The sequence below is a fragment of the Bos grunniens genome, chromosome 16 (assembly GCF_055505025.1).
Source record: "Bos grunniens cultivar Pamir isolate PY7600 chromosome 16, Bosgru_T2T1.0, whole genome shotgun sequence".
Lineage (NCBI taxonomy): Eukaryota > Metazoa > Chordata > Mammalia > Artiodactyla > Bovidae > Bos > Bos grunniens.
In genome coordinates, this window is record NC_141180.1 from 76,084,467 (window position 1) to 76,103,197 (window position 18,731).

Below are 18,731 nucleotides of genomic sequence, written 5' to 3' on the forward strand. Positions count from 1 at the left end.
CAAGTCTCCTGCATTGCAGGCAGGTTTTTGTACAGTCTGAGCCATCAGAGAACCTCCTTAGGATTTCAGATTGATTCTAAAAGATAAACTGCATACCAGCCAGAAGTGCTAAGCGTCAACTTATACTTCAATCTTGTTACTTTTAGAATAAAAAGCTGTTTATATCATTGTTTATATCATTTGGTAATGGCACCCCACTCCAGTATTCTTGCCTGGAAAATCCCATGGATGGAGGAGCCCGGTAGGCTACATTCCGTGGGGTCACAAAGAGTTGGACACCACTGAGCCACTTCACTTCACTTCAACATTATTATGAGTTGATAAAATTGAAAATATTCAGATGAATATCTGAATGGAAAAGGATTCACAAAAATATTGGTAATACTGACAAAGTAAATTAAATTTGAAAGTTTGTGATCAAAATATTTCAAAACAATGGTTGTTTGGAGAAAATGGAAAATTATTCTCACTGATAAAATGGTATAAAGCAATTTATCTACAAGAATTCAAATTCTCTGGCAAACGTACACCATTTTACCACGCTGTATCTAGTGGGAATTTTTGGAGTTTTAAGATTTCTCCATATTGATATTAGACAAAATTAATTACTAGGGATCAAATTTTGGGTGGAATAAATTTTCTCCCAGATAGATTTTCTTTGTGGGTTATAATAAGCATCTGAAATTATTTAATATGAGTAATTAAAAAAAACGTTAAATATAGAGTTACTTCAAAATGCAAAATAATGTATGTAAAAACAAAAGAATATATTACATAAGTTTCACTTATAAGTTAGATTTTTTAATTCAAAAAAGTAATATGTTAAAATGTCTCTAAATTATTTAAGAGAGAGATAATTAGAAGTACTCAACACTGTCTTGACTTCAGGATTATCCAATCTCTTAACAGAAGCTTATTGGGGAAATACAAAAAATTCAAGTAGTTCTTTGCTGTCTGGACTAGACTAAGTGCATTAAGCAGTAAAGGAGGTGACCTAAGTCTACACTGACCCAGAACCATGGCAAGTGGAAGTGTCTGCATAGACAGAAGAGATTTTTCTGAATTCATGATTTCAATTACATATTGCCCAAATTTTCATCATTTATTGCTACTATAAATAAGACCAAGTTTCACTCCAGGAAACAAAGGGAAGAACTTTGGAACTTTCAGACTTCCAAATTTCCATCAGGAACACTTGATAAAATTCTGAAAATTCAAGTGAGCAGATGATATTGAAATGACTTTTTTATTGTTTTATTATATTTTATGTTGTTTCACTGTTTCATAAAAATATCATTTATTCACTACCAAAAGGAGAAAAAAGCAATCATTTTAATTCAGAGAAAACCTTTCTTTGTAGCAGTAATATAATTCCATCTGTCTTTCGTTATAGATACAGAAGGAAACTTAACATACTGTGTATTCCTCCAGCATTTTTTTCTATGTTCCAGGTTATATTTGTAGTTCTTCATTTTCTCTAAATTTGAGCATATAAATAAAAATCCTCCAGAACACAGGCTGTACTATCATTAATTGATTTTGCCAATGTTAGTCAGTATAATCCATTTAAAGTTACCTGGAGTCTTGGATGTGCATAGAATTCATTTAAAAAGTCCATGAGTAAATCAATCTTCAGCGAGCTGACACACAGAACAACGTGCTTTTCGGTTTGAGCTCTGTGTCGACTATAGTTTCCACCTGACTTTTGTCTCTCCATCCACAAATAGGCCAGCTGTTCAAACTGTAATGCATTTTCCACATGTGAATGAAAAGAACTGGACATGAAAATAAAAAGCAGTGCAATCCATCTATTGTCTACTGGGTATAATTCAATTTCTTAGATGAAACTCTTTGAGATTGAAATGATCAGTGTTCCCTTCAACAAGACTCTTCATAGGATAATTGCAGACTTGCTAATCCCTCCCAGGGCCTTCACGTCTCTCAGGAAACAATAATGAGATTTTCCTATTGTATCATAACAGGGCACTAATAGGTCTGCACTTCTGCTTTCTGTCCAGTAGAGTATGCAGCCATATATGTCATGCACCTGGTTAAAGACAAAGGTCTCACGTTTTTCTCTCACATTCTTCTGTCAACTTCAGCCCACATCACCTGCAAGGGGAGATAACCTTACCACATACACAAGGCCACGTTCCAGTTATAGTGCATGCATGCAAGCTCAGTCATGTCTGACTCTTTGCAACCCCATGGACTGCAAAGGCTTCTCTGTCCATGGGATTTTTCCAAGCAAGAATATTGGAGTGAGTTCCCATCATCTTCTCCAGGGGATCTTCCAGACTCAGGGACTGAACTAATGTCTTGGGCATTGGCAGGCAGATTCTTTACCACTGAGCCACCAAGGAAGTAGCTGTTATTAAAGGGATGCTGAGGGTATGCGGGAGGGGTGTCATTGAGGATTGCATGCATGATTGGATAGGAGTGGAAAGATCATTTTTACATCTATGGAAAGGATATTTCAATAACTTTGTCAAATGGCTGTATAATATAATATACATTTTGATTTGTGTTGGCCACATCCTGTTTATGACCTGCCCACCCATCGACAGCCAGAATTCACTATAGGAAAAAGTTGAAGATTGTCTCTATGTGTCTTCAGTCTCATTTATATCTCTGTGCCTTTGCTTCCTTATCCATTCTCCAAAATGCTACATGTTAGCTATGTATCATCTTCAGATTTTATTTTAGTTGACCAACATAGTCAATCAATTTTTATTCATGACAACATATGGCTTTTAGTTGTAGTTTTGAGAATCAAAAGAAATCAATGTTTCATAAGTTTATTGTCTTGTACAAACATGCTATAATTAAAAACTATACTATCCTACAATCCAATAATTAATGTAAATATATGTAAAAGAAAGCATCTTGAAAAAACTGAAATGAAATGTGAGCTACCAATGGAGACTAGAAGGGAAAAAAACTCATGTTTCTAATATAATTTAAAAAGGCATTTTGGAGACAATTTTAATAATTGACTAGATGGTATAAGAGCATGCGTTAATATAGTTAATAAGTCACCCTGTATTTTTTATTAAATGTGGAAGATTTGATTTCATAAGACTTAGCACGTTTCTATAAAATTTAACACAGTGGTGCTTACCTGGATAGGGAGAACCACAAGAGCAACACAGATCATGGCAACCACAAAAAGCTTGGACGACCACGTTTCTGGAGTGACATCCCCAAAGCCCACAGTAGAAAATGTCACGATGCAGAAATAAAGGGAGTCGAAAAGATTCAGCTTCTTTCCTATCCGTTCCAGATGTTGGATTCCACAGATGCTAAAAAAACAAAGGTGGATTACAGTTAAAACTTTCAAATCAGCCACATTACTTCTCATCATTCTTCTGAAAGCCAAAGCACACTTCATAAAGCCACTTGGTAGCTGGGATTGTATACGGTTCAGTACTTTCCTTCGAGAAAATATTTTTAAGTTTTTTCTTACATCAAAGAGAAATAGTCTTATTTTATTTGTAGCCAAAATTTATAGCCCCAAATCACAAAGCATATTTGAATAGTATATAAAGTGAATAGATGGAATTTCATGGATGACTTACATAAACATTTTGAATGCATGTCAAGGCAACACAGACACTAGAATCCACTAGATCTACTACCCATCAAAATAGCAATAGTCAATAGTCTTCTTTTTTAACAGAGAGACATTTTTCAGTTATATATGTGTGGTAAAGATATATATGTATATATTTCATGTGTATGTGCTTCACAGTCATCCCTCCATATCCCCAGGGGTTGGTTCCAGGTCCCCCAGGGAGACACAGGAGATATAATGACATAGTCATTCTAGTCACTCAGATGACATAGTATTTGCATATAACCTATGCACATCTTCATATATACTTTAAATCATCTCTAGATTACTTATAATACCCAATACCATACAAATGCTATAAAATTTGTTGTAAATAAGTTGCAAATGCTATGCAAATAGTCGCAAGTATGCAGCAAATTCAACTTCTGACTTTTGGAATGTCCCAGAAATTTCTTCCCTAATATTTTCAATCTGTGACTAGTTGAATCCACAAATGTGGGAACTTGGAATACAGAGGGACCACTGTAGACAAGAAAGGCTTGAGGAGTTAACATGGCAAGGTGACTCTCAAAAGGAGTCTTTCGGTACATCAATTATCTGTACAAAACTATTGGTGGTATGAAAGTAAGGGAGAAGCTAGAAATGTTACAAGGTTTTCCCAAAGTAGAATTGCTAAAATAGCATTAGAAATAGCACTGCTACTAGCTTAAAAAAAAAAAAAAAAAAAAAAAAAAGGAGGCTATGAAACATGCATATATTTGCAATCTTGGAGAGGAGTGAGATTTGCAACATTAAAAAATCACCAATAAAATAAGAAGGAATCTAGTACTGATGCATGTTAAAATATGATAAGCCATGGAAAGACACTGAGTGAAAGAAGTCACATGTAAAAGACTATATACTGTATAATTCTGTTTTCATGAAATGTTCAGAAAAGACACAGAAAGCATATTAATGGTTGCTTGGAAGTAATGGTGGGAATAAGATGATGAAAATGTTCTAAAACTAGACTTGTGATGACTGTAGAAATTTGTAAATATATTAACGTGGTTGTATTCTACACTTAACATGAATGAATTTTATGGCATGTAAATTATACCTCTCTAAAGCTGTCAAAGGAAATCACTGTGTACTTCTAGATTTTCCTTCCAATTTCTATGCAGAACAAACACAGATGGCTTGATTATGATGACCAAGAAGATATGCTATTCAATGTTTAAACTACAGAAATTCCTTGTCCAGCCGTTTAAGATATCTCTACTTTTTTATTCTTTATTTTCCCAACAGTTTATACTCAGCACATGAGCCAGAGTTGGCCTATGACAACATGGGTCAGGCCATGTTATTTCTCTACTTAAACTCCTGGAACAGGGAACCCTAGTCCATATAAGACTAAACTCTAATGATCTTTGTGATCTAATGATATTTGTCTCTAGCCTAGTCTTCCATCTGACCCCTCCCTATGCCTTTCAGACTAGGTTTCTAGTTTTTTCTAGTTTTCCAGTAGATTCACTAGTTTCCTCCCTGTGGTTTGCTCTGCCCCAGCTACACTGGCATTCTCACTTTCTGACCAACATGACAGGCATCACCCAGATTCAAGGTCTTGTCATGGACGACTCTCTCTGGCTGGAACATATTGCCCAGGTATTTTATGGATATTTCCTCACTTCCTTCAAGTCTTTACTTCTAACCTAAACATCATATATACTCCTTGTCTTTCTTACTGTGCTTAATTTAAAAAAGTTTTAGTCATTTGTTGGGTTTGATGCTGATTGTCCATAAACCTCTGTAAGAGTCATATTAGGACAGAGTCATGTGCTTTCTTCACTCATGTTGCCTGAACCCCTATATTAGTTCCAAGAGCATAATGATGTCCACTAATAATTACTGAATGAGAGTCTGAAGGTAACATATATATTTTTTCTGTTGCCTACATTTAAATGACCAAGCTCTTTAGCCTGTTAAGATATAAAATAAGTACAGTTCACTAAAGAAAAGAAAAAGCACACAAATGTATTTATCTGACCATTGCCTTAATGGTGGAAGCTAATATAACTTAGGAGCAAGGCTAAATACTTCTTTCTCAAAAGAATCAAATGACTTTCCCACCACCTTTTGAAATATTCAAGTTCTTATAAACAAGTAAATTGGGTTTTATTCTCCTCCGTAATTTACTTTTGCAACTCCAGCATTTGTTCAGTTAATACTGTTTAACATGATAAATACAAAATTTGGGAAATTTGAAGTGCACTGACTTATTGAAACCCATTCTGTTTGGGTAATATGCAAGCAAATTGCATAATTAAAAATTACTAAATTAAATTGGCTATACTTCATTATTTCTAATCAAAAGCTTTTCTTGAAATCCCATTCATGTCACTGTTAGTGAACTTTGCACGCATTAATACTAAGTCAAGTCAATCAGGTTACTCATATAACCATTATAATAATAAAAGTATCCAGCTTATCTTTTATAAAAGAAACAAATTACTCTCAAATATTAGAGAGAGATTTGCCTACAAAACACTGTAATCGTAACTTCATTGTTGGAATTCATTTTCACATTAAGTTTTGAAAATTGTTATTTATGCAAAGAATCACATTACTTGAAGGGTAGAAACAGTTTAGAAGGGGATTTTGCAGAATTTGCGCTAACATCAATTTCAGAGTTAGGATCTTCATACTATTTAAGCAAATATCTTTCAAATCTCTTCTAGAATTATCAAAATTAGATTTAAAAAGTATTTTGAAATTACTGGTTGCATGTTTTTATTTTACAAAAGTAAATACTAATACATGGGGAAGTTTAACAAAAAGGCAGGGCAGGGGAAGCAGAGACAGTCCAATCACATTATATGGGCACAGCATCACTGTCTGATACTAGCTGTAGGGCACCAGTATGCAACATGTGGAGAATGTTAAGCATATCTGACAACTTATTACATACTATTTTGGTTATAGGCAATAGAACTAGGAATGTTTTAAAGAAATAGGAAAACTTATAATACTCTTCTATTACTTCTCTTATATTACTCTACAAATAAAAATATTTTTAGATTCACATAGATTACCTATCTAAACAATAATTCAACTACTTCTGTTGAGGGAATGTAAAGGGGAACCTTCAGGACAGGTAGATACATAGTTTACTGTTACTTTATTATATAATTCTTAAAGTTAAGACAGTTTTTTAGCTTTGAAATACCCTTTTATTGCATTATGCATAAACACTGATATTTCACTGATATGTTAGCTCTTTTTTCTAGCACTGTGAATGCTACAATGTGCTGCTGCTGCTGCTAAGTCGCTTCAGTCGTGTCCGACTCTATGTGACCCCATAGACGGCAGCCCACCAAGCTCCCACATCCCTGGGATTCTCCAGGCAAGAACACTGGAGTAGGTTGCCATTTCCTTCTCCAATGCATGAAAGTGAAAGGTGAAAGTGAAGTCAATCAGTTGTGTCTGACTCTTACCGACCCCATGGACTGTAGCCTACCGGGCTCCTCTGTCCATGGATTTTCCAGGAAACAGTACTGGAGTGGGTTGCCATTGCCTTCTCCAACAATGTGCTTCATAAGGATTTGAAGCTATTTGGTGATTATAATCCATTTTCATATAGAGAGTTATCGTATTTCATTCACAGATGTCTTTCGAGACATTATTAAATGAAAACTGCCTTTTCTCCCTGATAATAACTGATGAATTTCAGTTAATTATTAGTTTTCATCTGTACCCAGAAGTGATTTTAATGTTGGGCACAGATTTTGTGATAAAGTAAATCCAAGAATGTGCTCAAATACAGCACATTCATAATTGAAATATCCTATTTTGTCTTCTTAAAAAAGAGATATATCTTTTCCATTAGTCAAAGCTTGAGTTAAACTACTTAAATTATATCCTGAATTGAAAATAGAAATAGGATAATCATAGCTGGTGGATAATAGTAAACATTCTTTTACCTTCAAATTTTCTAGTGATCAAATTTAATGTTTTGTGACTGGGCCATAAATTTAAGACAAAAAGCTCACTTAAATGCTTGATTTTAGTGAATATCTAACTCCAACCGAATTTTAGTTTATTATCCCATGTGTGCATGCTGTCTCTTCAGTCACATGGAACTCTTTGTGACCCTATGGCTTGTAGTATGCAAATCTCCTCTGTCCATGGGATTCTCCAAGAATATGGAAGTGGGTTGCCATGCTCTCTCCCAGGGGAATTGTCCCGACCCAGGGATGGAACCCAGGTGTCCTGTATGGGCAGTCGTGTCTTTTACCACTAGCACAACCTGAAAAGCCCTGCCGAAACATTTGAAATTAAATAAATTGCTCCAATTTAAGATTTAAAAATAAACCAATATCACATCATGTTCTATTTGCCTTTTTGTTTAGTTAATATGCATACAAGTTACTCAAATTCATTTGTACTGAGTGACTGAAATGGAAAGCTGCAAACGAATATAATTTTCTTATAATTTCTCTACTAAAAAATACCTATCAATTTTAATTTAAATATAATTTCTATAAAACCAGTAAGTTCTATAACATCTTAATAAAATATTTCATAATAGAAAAAGGGTGACCTAATTCATTCATAAAGATTTATTTATCAATGGTTTACTAGTGCCAGGTATGTGCTGTATGTTAGACATGCAGATCCATGACACCTTAGTCTACACAAAAAATGTTTCTAAAATCTAAAATAAATGGTTTGACTTCAACTTTATAACCCTATTACCACTGGCAATGCTATCATAAAGTAATAATCAAACATTTATTCATAACTTGATAAATACACAACTTGATCAATACTTGATCTGATAGAGTGCCTGATGAACTATGACGGAGGTTCGTGACATTGTACAGGAGACAGAAATCAAGACCATCCCCAAGAAAAGGAAATGCAAAGAAGCAAAATGGCTGTCTGAGGAGGCCTCACAAATAGCTGTGAAAAGAAGAGAAGCCAAAAACAAAGAAGAAAAGGAAAGATTTACCTATCTGAATGCAGAGTTCCAAAGAATAGCAAGGAGCGATAAGAAAGCCTTCCTCAGTGATTAATGCAAAGAAATAGAGGAAAACAATAGAATGGGAAAGACTAGAGATCTCTTCAAGAAAATCAGAGATACCAAGAGAACACTTTATGCAAAGATGGGCTCAATAAAGGACAGAAATGGTATGGACCCAACAGAAGCAGAAGATATTAAGAAGAGATGATAAGAATACACAGAAGAACTCTACAAAAAAGATCTTCATGATCCAGCTAACCACGATGGTGTGATCACTCATCTAGAGCCAGACATCCTGGAATGTGAAGTCAAGTGGGCCTTAGGAAGCATCACTATGAACAAAGCTAGTGGAGGTGATGAAATTCCAGTCGAGCTATTTCAAATCCTAAAAGATAATGCTGTGAAAGTGCTGCACTTGATATGCCAGCAAATTTGGAAAACTCAGCAGTGGCCACGGGACTGGAAAAGGTCAGTTTTCATTCCAATCCCAAAGAAAGGCAATGCCAAAGAACTACCACACAATTGCACTCATCTCACATGCTAGTAAAGTAATGCTTAAATTCTCCAAGCCAGGCTTTAGCAACACGTGAACCATGAATTTCCAGATGTTTAAGCTGGCTTTAGAAAAGGCAGAGGAACTAAAGATCAAATTATCAACATCTAATGGATCATTGAAAAAGCAAGAGAGTTTCAGAAAAACATCTATTTCTGCTTTATTGACTATGCCAAAGCCTTTGACTGTGTGGATAACAATAAATTGGAAAATTCTTCAAGTGATGGGAATAACAGACCACCTGACCTGCCTCTTGAGAAACCTGTATGTAGGTCAGGAAGCAACAGTTAGAACTAGACATGGAACAACAGACTGGTTCCAAATAGGAAAAGGAGTACGTCAAGACTGTATATTGTCACCCTCCTTATTTAACTTATATGCAGAGTACATCATGAGAAACATTGAGCTGGATGAAGAACAAGCTGGGATCAAGATTGCTGGAAGAAATATCAATAACCTCAGATATGCAGATGACACCACCCTTTATGTCAGAAAGTGAAGAGGAACTAAAGAGCCTCTTGTTGAAAGTGAAAGAGGAGAGTGAAAATGTTGGCTTAAAGCTCAACATTCAGAAAACTAAGATCATGGCATCCAGTCCCATCACTTCAAATACATTGGGGAAACAGTGGAAAGAGTGGCTGACTTTATTTTGGGGGGCTCCAAAATCACTGCAATGGTGACTGCAGCCATGAAATTAAAAGACACTTAGTCTTTGGAAGGAATGCTATAACCAACCTAGACAGCACATTGAAAAGCAGAGATATTACTTTGCCAACAAAAGTCCGTCTAGTCAAGGCTATGGTTTTTCCACTGGTCATGTATGGATGTGAGAGTTGGACAACAGAGAAAGCTGAGCACTGAAGAATTGATGCTTTTGAACTGTGTTGTTGGAGAAGACTGTTGAGAGTCCCTTGGACTGCAAGGAGATGCAACCAGTCCATCCTAAAGGAAATCAGTCCTGAATATTCAATGGAAGGACTGATGCTGAAGCTGAAACTCCAATACTTTGTCCACCTGATGCGAAGAGCTGACTCATTTCAAAAGACCCCGATGCTGGGAAAGATTGAGGGCAGGAGGAGAAGGGGATGACAGAGGATGAGATGGTTGGATGGCATCACTGACTCAATGGACATGGGTTTGGGTGGACTCTGGGAGTTGGTGATGGACAGGGAGGCCTGACGTGCTGTGATTCATGGGGTTGTGGAGAGTCAGACCCGACTGAGCAACTGAACTGAACTGAACTAAACTGATCAATAGTAACTTAGGAAAACTACTTAAACTTTTTAAACTTCATATTCCTCAACTGAAAAGCAAATGTAATAATAGCAACTTCTTCCTTTGGTTATTCTGAGAATTAAGTGAGCTAATGTTCTGTGAAATGCCTGACAAATAACCTTGAATAAATTCATAAGTAATTCTGTTATTTATATGACAATCCCAGGATAAAAGAAAAAGAAGCACAAAAAAGACTCAAATATAAGAATCCAGTAAATCTACAAAGGTGTTAAAAAGCCTTCTCCACTTGTGAGAAATGTAAATGTACTATTAACAGGAGAGTCAAGGACCGTGGAGAAAGAGAAAACAGCCTGCCTGTTCTCTTTGCTGTGGATGTGCTAACAGATTTGTCAGCGGCAGAAAGCCACTCATGGATTAATGAGTCCCTGTAACCATGTCCAGTCTTTTCTCCACCCCATAAATCTGACCTGGGAAGGGAAGTAAAAACATGGGGAAACAAAGAGGGCTCCAAAAGAAGAGTTAGGCAATTTGCAAGGTAAACCTATAATCTTTATTTAGAAAGATAGCCAGGCTGATATCAGTTGACCTTTGGAGGGCTCACCATCGTCATTTACAGAAACTGACAACTAATTCTTGGCAATGCAGGAAGGGGAAAAAAAAAAGATTACACTTTATTTCTAGGTCAAACTGTCAATATCAGGCTAGCGACTTGTTTTAAAAAAGCACTACTTATCATTGAGATTGCTTAAATAAAAGAAATCCTATTGTAATTATATAAAGACTGTATAATGTATATTATATGTGTATCTATTTATAAAATTCACTGATTTAGGTAACTACTAAGTACATCAGTATATGGCAATATTTTAAGATTTAAATATTAAAATCATAATATTTTGAAAAACAATTTTCTCTTTTTATATTTTACTTATTAACTCACGTTCACTGCTATCATTTAAATAGACATTTAATTTTACATAACATGAATTTTCTATCTCATGAAGATTAACTATACCCAGTTTTAGAAACTCAATTCATTTTGAGAAGCAAATAATTCTTGCCATACACATATTTATGTGCTTTTCATAATTTTGGTCAATACTCACAATACTGAGCTTAAACTGGAATTTCAAAAATCCTTCACATAGTTATTTCTGCCTTAATGCAATTTAGTTTTACATGAATATTGATTTGTGGCACTATTTTCAAGATCACTGTCACAGAAAAAAATCTTTTGAGGAGTTTTATAGTATGGACTTTGACAAGTTTTATTTTGTTTTTTAAACCAAGTGGACATGCATCTAAACTATGCAGAGTAGAGGACAAAATGCCAACTAATCAAATATGTCTTAAATACCAACACAGAACTTGATTACTACCTTCCCGAGTGGTTCAATGGTAAAGAATCTGCCAGCAATGGAGGAGATGAGGGCGTTCAACCCCTGGGTCAAGAAGATCCCCTGGAGAAGGAAATGGCAACCCACTCCAGTATTCTTGCCTGAGAAGTCCCATGGACAGAGACGCTATCAGGCTACATACACTCTATGGGGTTGCAGAAGAGTCTGACAGCACTTAGCAACTAAACAACAAAAATAACAACATGCACGAGAAACAGAGAAATGCCCTGGAGATTTCATATCATTCAATACTTCCATAATCAATAAGGATAAAGGCTGACTGCATGACATGTAGCTCATGAGCAATACAATGTTCTGTTTGCTTTTCAACCAATATTTGTTTATTTTCAATATGATTTATAGATATCAAGGAATAAAGGCAACAGATAATGAAGGCATAAGAAAAGACATAGTAGGGAAAATTCTGCAGGACGAGAGGAATGTAAACTATTTTATTTTTGGATATATTAAATATATCACTCCTATAAGATATTATGTCAAATTCATTATAATAACTTATGTTATTGACATATGCCTATAATAAGTCATACTTACACTCCTTGGATAAACCTTACCTGATGGTAATTTTTGTGCACTTCTAATATTTTCAGTTCCAAAAAAGAGTAATATGCAATTATTACAAGGCAAATAATAAAGACATGCATGAGAAATTAGTATCATTCTACTCTTTTCTATCCTTGAGCTAGTAATATTTAGTATTTGTCCTTTTGCTTGTTTGGTATTTTGTTTTGCTGTTGTCCTTAATGTAAATGCACTGTGATTGGAGTTTGGCAGTTCATTACTATAGCATTTTTATATCTATCTTTTTAAAGTTCTCTTAGGCTAGACTTTTGTATCTCAATACATGTTCCTTGAAAAGCCAAGTTGGCAGTAGATGTGAACCAGACACAGGGGTCTGCAGTCAAATATATTTGGTAACTCTGAATTAAGGATATTTTATTTAGTAAAGGATTTTTCAGGTTCCTTTAATGAGTTAATGTTGATTGCAAATCTCTGCGAATAGATTAAACCAAATACATCTGCTAAATTTCTTGCTTTTGATAGAGCATCTCAAAGTATTGGGGTTTTATAAACTAAAATGTGAGAACATCAACTCATAGTTTGTGCTCTGAGTATTTTAGAATAAATGTTTAGCTTAATCATTAAATGAAGTGGATAACTTTGTACCTTTGTCCATCTCCTGAATTATATTTCCCTGGACTTCCTGTGGTCATGTATGGATGTGAGAGTTGGACTGTGAAGAAGGCTGAGCGCCGAAGAATTGATGCTTTTGAACTGTGGTGTTGGAGAAGACTCTTGAGAGTCCCTTGGACTGCAAGGAGATCTAACCAGTCCATTCTGAAGGAGATCAACCCTGGGATTTCTTTGGAAGGAATGATGCTAAAGCTGAAACTCCAGTACTTTGGGCACCTCATGCGAAGAGTTGACTCATTGGAAAAGACTCTGATGCTGGGAGGGATTGGAGGCAAGAGGAGAAGGGGACAACAGAGGATGAGATGGCTGGATGGCATCACTGACTCGATGGACGTGAGTCTGAGTGAACTCCAGGAGTTGGTGATGGACAGGGAGGCCTGGCATGCTGCAATTCATGGGGTCGCAAAGAGTCGGACACGACAGTGACTGAACTGAACTGAACTGTACTTACTGTTCCTTGAAGAAATGTAACAATGAAACTATCAGTTCCTGGAGGTTTTTATTTTTCTTTTCTTTCCCCCTGTCTTTTTTAATTGAGATCAAGAGATGTAATTTTAAAGTGCAACATTTTAAAGGTGTTCCATATCTACCCTTTATCTTAATTCAATATTACTTAAAAATCCATGAAAGTGAAATTTGCTCCGTCATGTACGACTACTTGAGACTCCCTGGACTATACAGGGAGTGGGTAGCCTTTCCTTTCTCCAGCGGCTCTTCCAAACCCAGGGATGGAACCCAGGTCTGCCATATCACAGGCAGATTCTTTACCATCTGAGCTACTAGGGAAGCCCATCTTAAAATCCATAAATATGTACTTTAGAATGACCCACCATTCCTTCCACAGATTCACAAAAATCAATATGCTTCACATACAATGCTTTGGTCTTTACTGACTTCCTACAATTTATAAATACAGGTCCACAGCAACCAAACCGAGCACTGGATATACAAAGAAAAGCCATCTCTTCCTGCTCACAAAGAAGTTAAAGGAATAGGACAAAGTTTTTCATAAGCACTGCAATTCTTTAAACGTGGATCACCAAATTGAGCATGTCATATGAAAAGGAAGACTCCACATTTTATCTCATTAAAAATTATAAATTATACTTTTTTGTTAACTGAAATACTGTTAAATTTTACTCAGGATAATTATAAAGAAACTGTTTAAACATCTACGCAAAAATCATATTCACATCAATTTAAAAAGGATTAGCTTCATTTTACACTAAATATACAAAGCCATAATGCCAAACATTTAATTTTTAATTACCCCTAGGAAAAAAATTAATGTAAATTTTATTTCTTAAGTCTCACTTTCACCATATATTCCTCCTTTTAGAAAAGCTAACATCTTAATTTACATACTTTAAAGTATACTTTTTCCTCTTTCACTCACCTAATGAAAGAAAGATTACCAGCCTACAAGTTAGAAACCATGTAATGCTGTACGCTACACCAACCATAACGTAATGACAAATGTTCTTCCTTACATTAAATACTTCAGAGTAATTAGCCTCCAATTAAAATAAATAAATTTATATTAAAAAAAGATTCCACATTGTCTACTATCTGTCTTATAGAATATATTTCTTTTAATGAATTTACATTAAGTTTCCATTTATTACATTTTCTCTTCTTTCATCATTAATGACCAAAACAGAATAAAAACATCAGCTCAACAGTCTTTGTAAGTTACTGATAGACTCATAAGCCTATGGGCCATTATCAGCACATATATGTGTGTGTATGTATTATATACATATGTCCTCTGGAGAAAGCTATGTAACCCACTCCAGGAATCTTGCCTGGAAAATTCCATGGACAGAGGAGTTTGGCAGGCTATTATCCACAGGGTAGCAAAGAGTAGGACATGATTGAAGCAGCTGAGCACACACACATGCACATATATTCATGCAGGGTTTTTTAAAATCATGTAATATTTTGTTCTATGTTTCTCAGGTTATATGCTGAGCATATATTTGTATTCATCCATAATTATTTATTAAAAATGGATACTGTGTGTCAATGTAAAATGTATTTTCTACTATAAATAGTGAACAAAGGAAACAAAGAAACGAGGCAGTGGGATAAGAAAGATGATTAGACAGATTGAACTAGGTGAAAACAAAGAAATGACATCATTATGGCTGATGGTTATAGGTAATAAATTACCTATAGAGAAGAATCTTGTAAAATCAGAATGATCTTTTCTTGAAAATCTCATTTTAGGAGACTTCAAAATTCAGAGATTAAACTCTTACTGGAAAAAATGGGGAACTGTATCCCCAGCAGGAAGCTATTAAAACTATGTTCATATTTTTGAAACAAAATAGCATGAATAAGAGAGCAAATAAAGACAACATAGTGCTTAATCATCTTATATTTTATTAATCTAGTGAAAGCATTTTTTATTTATTACTCTTTGCTTTCTGGAAAGCTCTCAGGGTTTTTCTCTCCTGAAGCTTCAATAAAGTGCTTGTAAGTTTATTTCCACTGTATTGTAGATCATATTCATGTGAGAAGTGTTTACATTTATTTATTAGTTCTCCTATTTAGTGAGTGCAAACTCCAGGAGATAGTGAGGGACAGGGAGCCTGGCGTGCTCCATGGGGTTGAGAAAAGTCAGACACAATTTGGCAACTGAATGACAACAACTCAAAGATTTAGGCACAGTACCAGGTACTGGGGGAGAAAATGGTATAGAAAAACCTGCAAGAATACTTCCTTGATGGGAGTTTCAGTGCAGTGGAAGAGATAGAAAGTGATGACTAATACAAAAATATATAAATAACATAGGAGACCCTCTAGTGCTAAGATTTCCTATAACAATAGAATTCAACCTAATCAGGTGAGTCAGGTTCAATGAAAAAGTGATGTTTACATAAACACTAAAAGGTGAGTCTGACTTTGGCCTGCAGAGAAGGCAGAGAATTTTAGGAAGGGGGTCTAGTCTGATAGACAAAGCTGTGGGGTGAAAAAGCATGACTTCTGAGCAAAGATCAAGGATGTGAGATAAATAAAAAAAAGCTGGGGGAAATCCCACTGGTGCAGGAAATTGAGAACATCATAACAAGTTCTGTATTCAGCTCACAGCACATGGGAAATCTTTAACAAGCATTAAGCAAGTGGTGACACAATCGTATTTGTATTTCCCAACGATTGCTGTGGTAGTCATGAGATGAACGGTTTGGAGTGGAAACAGGTAACCCATTAGTAAGGCTGTTCCCATAAGGAGGTCGTAACACTTTAGATGAATGAGGTGATGACTGAGAGGAAGAGAAGTAGGAACAACTGTAGGATATTTAGGAAGTAAAATGTATGGGATTTTAAAAAATCAGGTATTGTGTGACATGAGAAAAGGAGGTGTTAAGAATGATTCCATTGAATGATCTAAAAAATGGACAGTGGCTGCTATTTCAGAGTTATGGCCAATTTGGGGGAAGAAACAGCATAAATTTGCTTTTAGGCATATTTAGTTTGAGGAATTGAAGAGAAAATGCCATAGAAACAGCTAACTACAAAACATATAACTATGTAATAAAAACCATAGAAACTGGACTAAGACAATGTGTCTGTTCACAGTTACTAAGTTCTTCCTGGTGCACATTTGTAACCTCCAATGAAAAGAGAAGAAGGTGGAGTGTCAGACTGCCTCTGTAACAACCCTGCTGCCAATCATGATATAGCAAGAGCAAGTCCCAGACTAAATTTTGCCACACAAAACACTCACTAATCCCTGTTCTGCAAGATCCAAGAGATCTGTTCTCTTGTCTTTCTGTGCATAGTAACAAATATACTGAAAGAAAGACTCATAACAAGAAAAAGCTGAAAATGTACAAAGGGCAATTTCTGCTAATGGTCTTGTGGGATCAGATGACAAATGCTCAAAGGAGAAACAAGTTTGAAAGGGTCTCCAGACTTAAGGCACCACTTCCCTAAAGGGCTAAGCTGCTATGTTCAACAAATTCTTGCAGTCCAGTTATGCAGGGGCAGAAATAACCAAATAATACCTTCTTGCCAACTACACGGCTAGAAAAAATTTTAATTCCTTTTATGTTAATTTGTAAAAATAATTTGAAAATCATCAGATATTGATGATTGAAACTGGTGATACCTGATAATGGGTCCCTGATGAGAATTTTTCACAGACTTAATAGCCATCCTTAGATTTTTACTGTGTTTGGACACATGCTATGCTGTGGTTTATATGAGATATTTATGGGATTGCAGAAAATATAACTAAAATATGATATAGTCCTAGATGAAAAATAAAAATAAAATGAAAGGACCAAGGACTGGCTACTGAGACAATACATCATTTAATGAAATGCTATAGTAAAGGACAAAGACATAATAAGAGTGTATATATCTGTGTATGTACCTATGGGGTATGTGCGTGTGTGTGTTTCATATGCCCAATGCATGTTCATAACTCTCATGGGTGTGTAAATTGTTCTTCATGTACATTTTTGTGACTTTAAAATGGGGATATATTAAATGATGTTTAATGTTAGAATACTGAAAATATGAAAGCCAGTGACTTACCCCAGCTTTCAGAGTCTTACTGTGATTTCAGAGATCCGTCCTAAATTGACAGTTTCTCCTTTTCCAGTAATAGAATAAAGTCAATAGTTCTAAAGATCATATTCCGTTTTGCCCTGTTTTTAAGTCTTAAATTAAAAAAAATTAAAACAAAAAGTATGATGTCCATTTTTCTTTCCTCTTAATTTACACTTTTTCTTCCTAACCATGTTTTCTTAAAAAAAAAAAAAACAACAAAAAAAACCAGTATTCTTGATAGGAAAAGCTTTACAATCCAGTCATGAACAGTTCAAAATAACTTCTACTGGTTACAAAAAAGATAAAAAAGAATCTTGCATGAAAACCTCGACCGTGAAGACCTTCACTATAGTGCAGTCTGGCTACATGATAGCCTTTAGAGGAAGGCAAATAAGGGAAGCTAAAGTCGGTGAGGTAAGGCAGGACAAATTATAAATTGCTTTATATACAACACCAAAGAATTTATATTCTGAAGACACAAAAGGAGAAATTTAAGCAAGAGAATGAATGATGTGATCAAATCGAGTAGTGTTGAGGTTATTAATAAAAGTCTGCTGATACCCTGAGTGGTTATGGTTTTTCCTTCCAAGAAGCAACTACATTTACACTAGACTCTCAGCCTCCAGGCTGACAAATCACCCTTAAGACATTGTCCATGCAAATCACCAGAGTTCCAACTCTGAGCAGAGGAAATAATGGGTGTACCAAAGCTACTAAATTCAGTCCTAAAGCATTTTCTAGGTTGTGAGCTCTTGCCTGCAACTTACTTTTCTTGCTTGATTAAAAAAAAAAAAAAAAATGTATATATATATGTATATATATATATATCTTATTCCATTCCCCAAAATGAAGCTTATGACAATCAAATATTAGCTTACACACCTTTTAATTCTTACTATATATTGAAATATAGATTCATAAAGCATATATATATATATATATATATCTCCAGATTCTTTTCAGAAAATAATTGATTTACAATGCATTTCAATTTTACTGTCAAGAAGTTAGTAAGTAAACATTAGGTTATACGTTTCTGCACATAGGTAATAGGGTCAAATACATATCTGTTAATTTAGGCCGATTTATACTCATTTAATGTGTTTCCCCAGGAATATCTTGCTAATAGTTTTTGTCACATAACATGATTAAACCGAAATATTCAGTCATTAGTCAACAGTCTCTGGATATCAA

At 35.1% G+C, this 18,731-nt stretch overlaps 1 protein-coding gene across 15 annotated transcripts in view; it reads right to left on the reverse strand.

Annotated features, from left to right (window-relative positions):
* Positions 1-18,731, reverse strand: part of KCNT2 (potassium sodium-activated channel subfamily T member 2) — a 431,812-nt gene that overhangs the window by 208,516 nt on the left and 204,565 nt on the right. For all 15 annotated transcript variants that reach the window (XR_015143756.1, XR_015143755.1, XR_015143754.1 and 12 more), the window contains exons 9-10: positions 3,122-3,302; positions 1,577-1,741 (exon numbers count right to left, since the gene is read on the reverse strand). Coding sequence is in view for 8 of the 15 variants with exons in the window: in XM_086345575.1 (XP_086201701.1) it covers positions 1,577-1,741; positions 3,122-3,302 (346 nt within the window). In the remaining 7 variants the exon portion in view is untranslated. The remainder of the gene's footprint in view (positions 1-1,576; positions 1,742-3,121; positions 3,303-18,731) is intronic.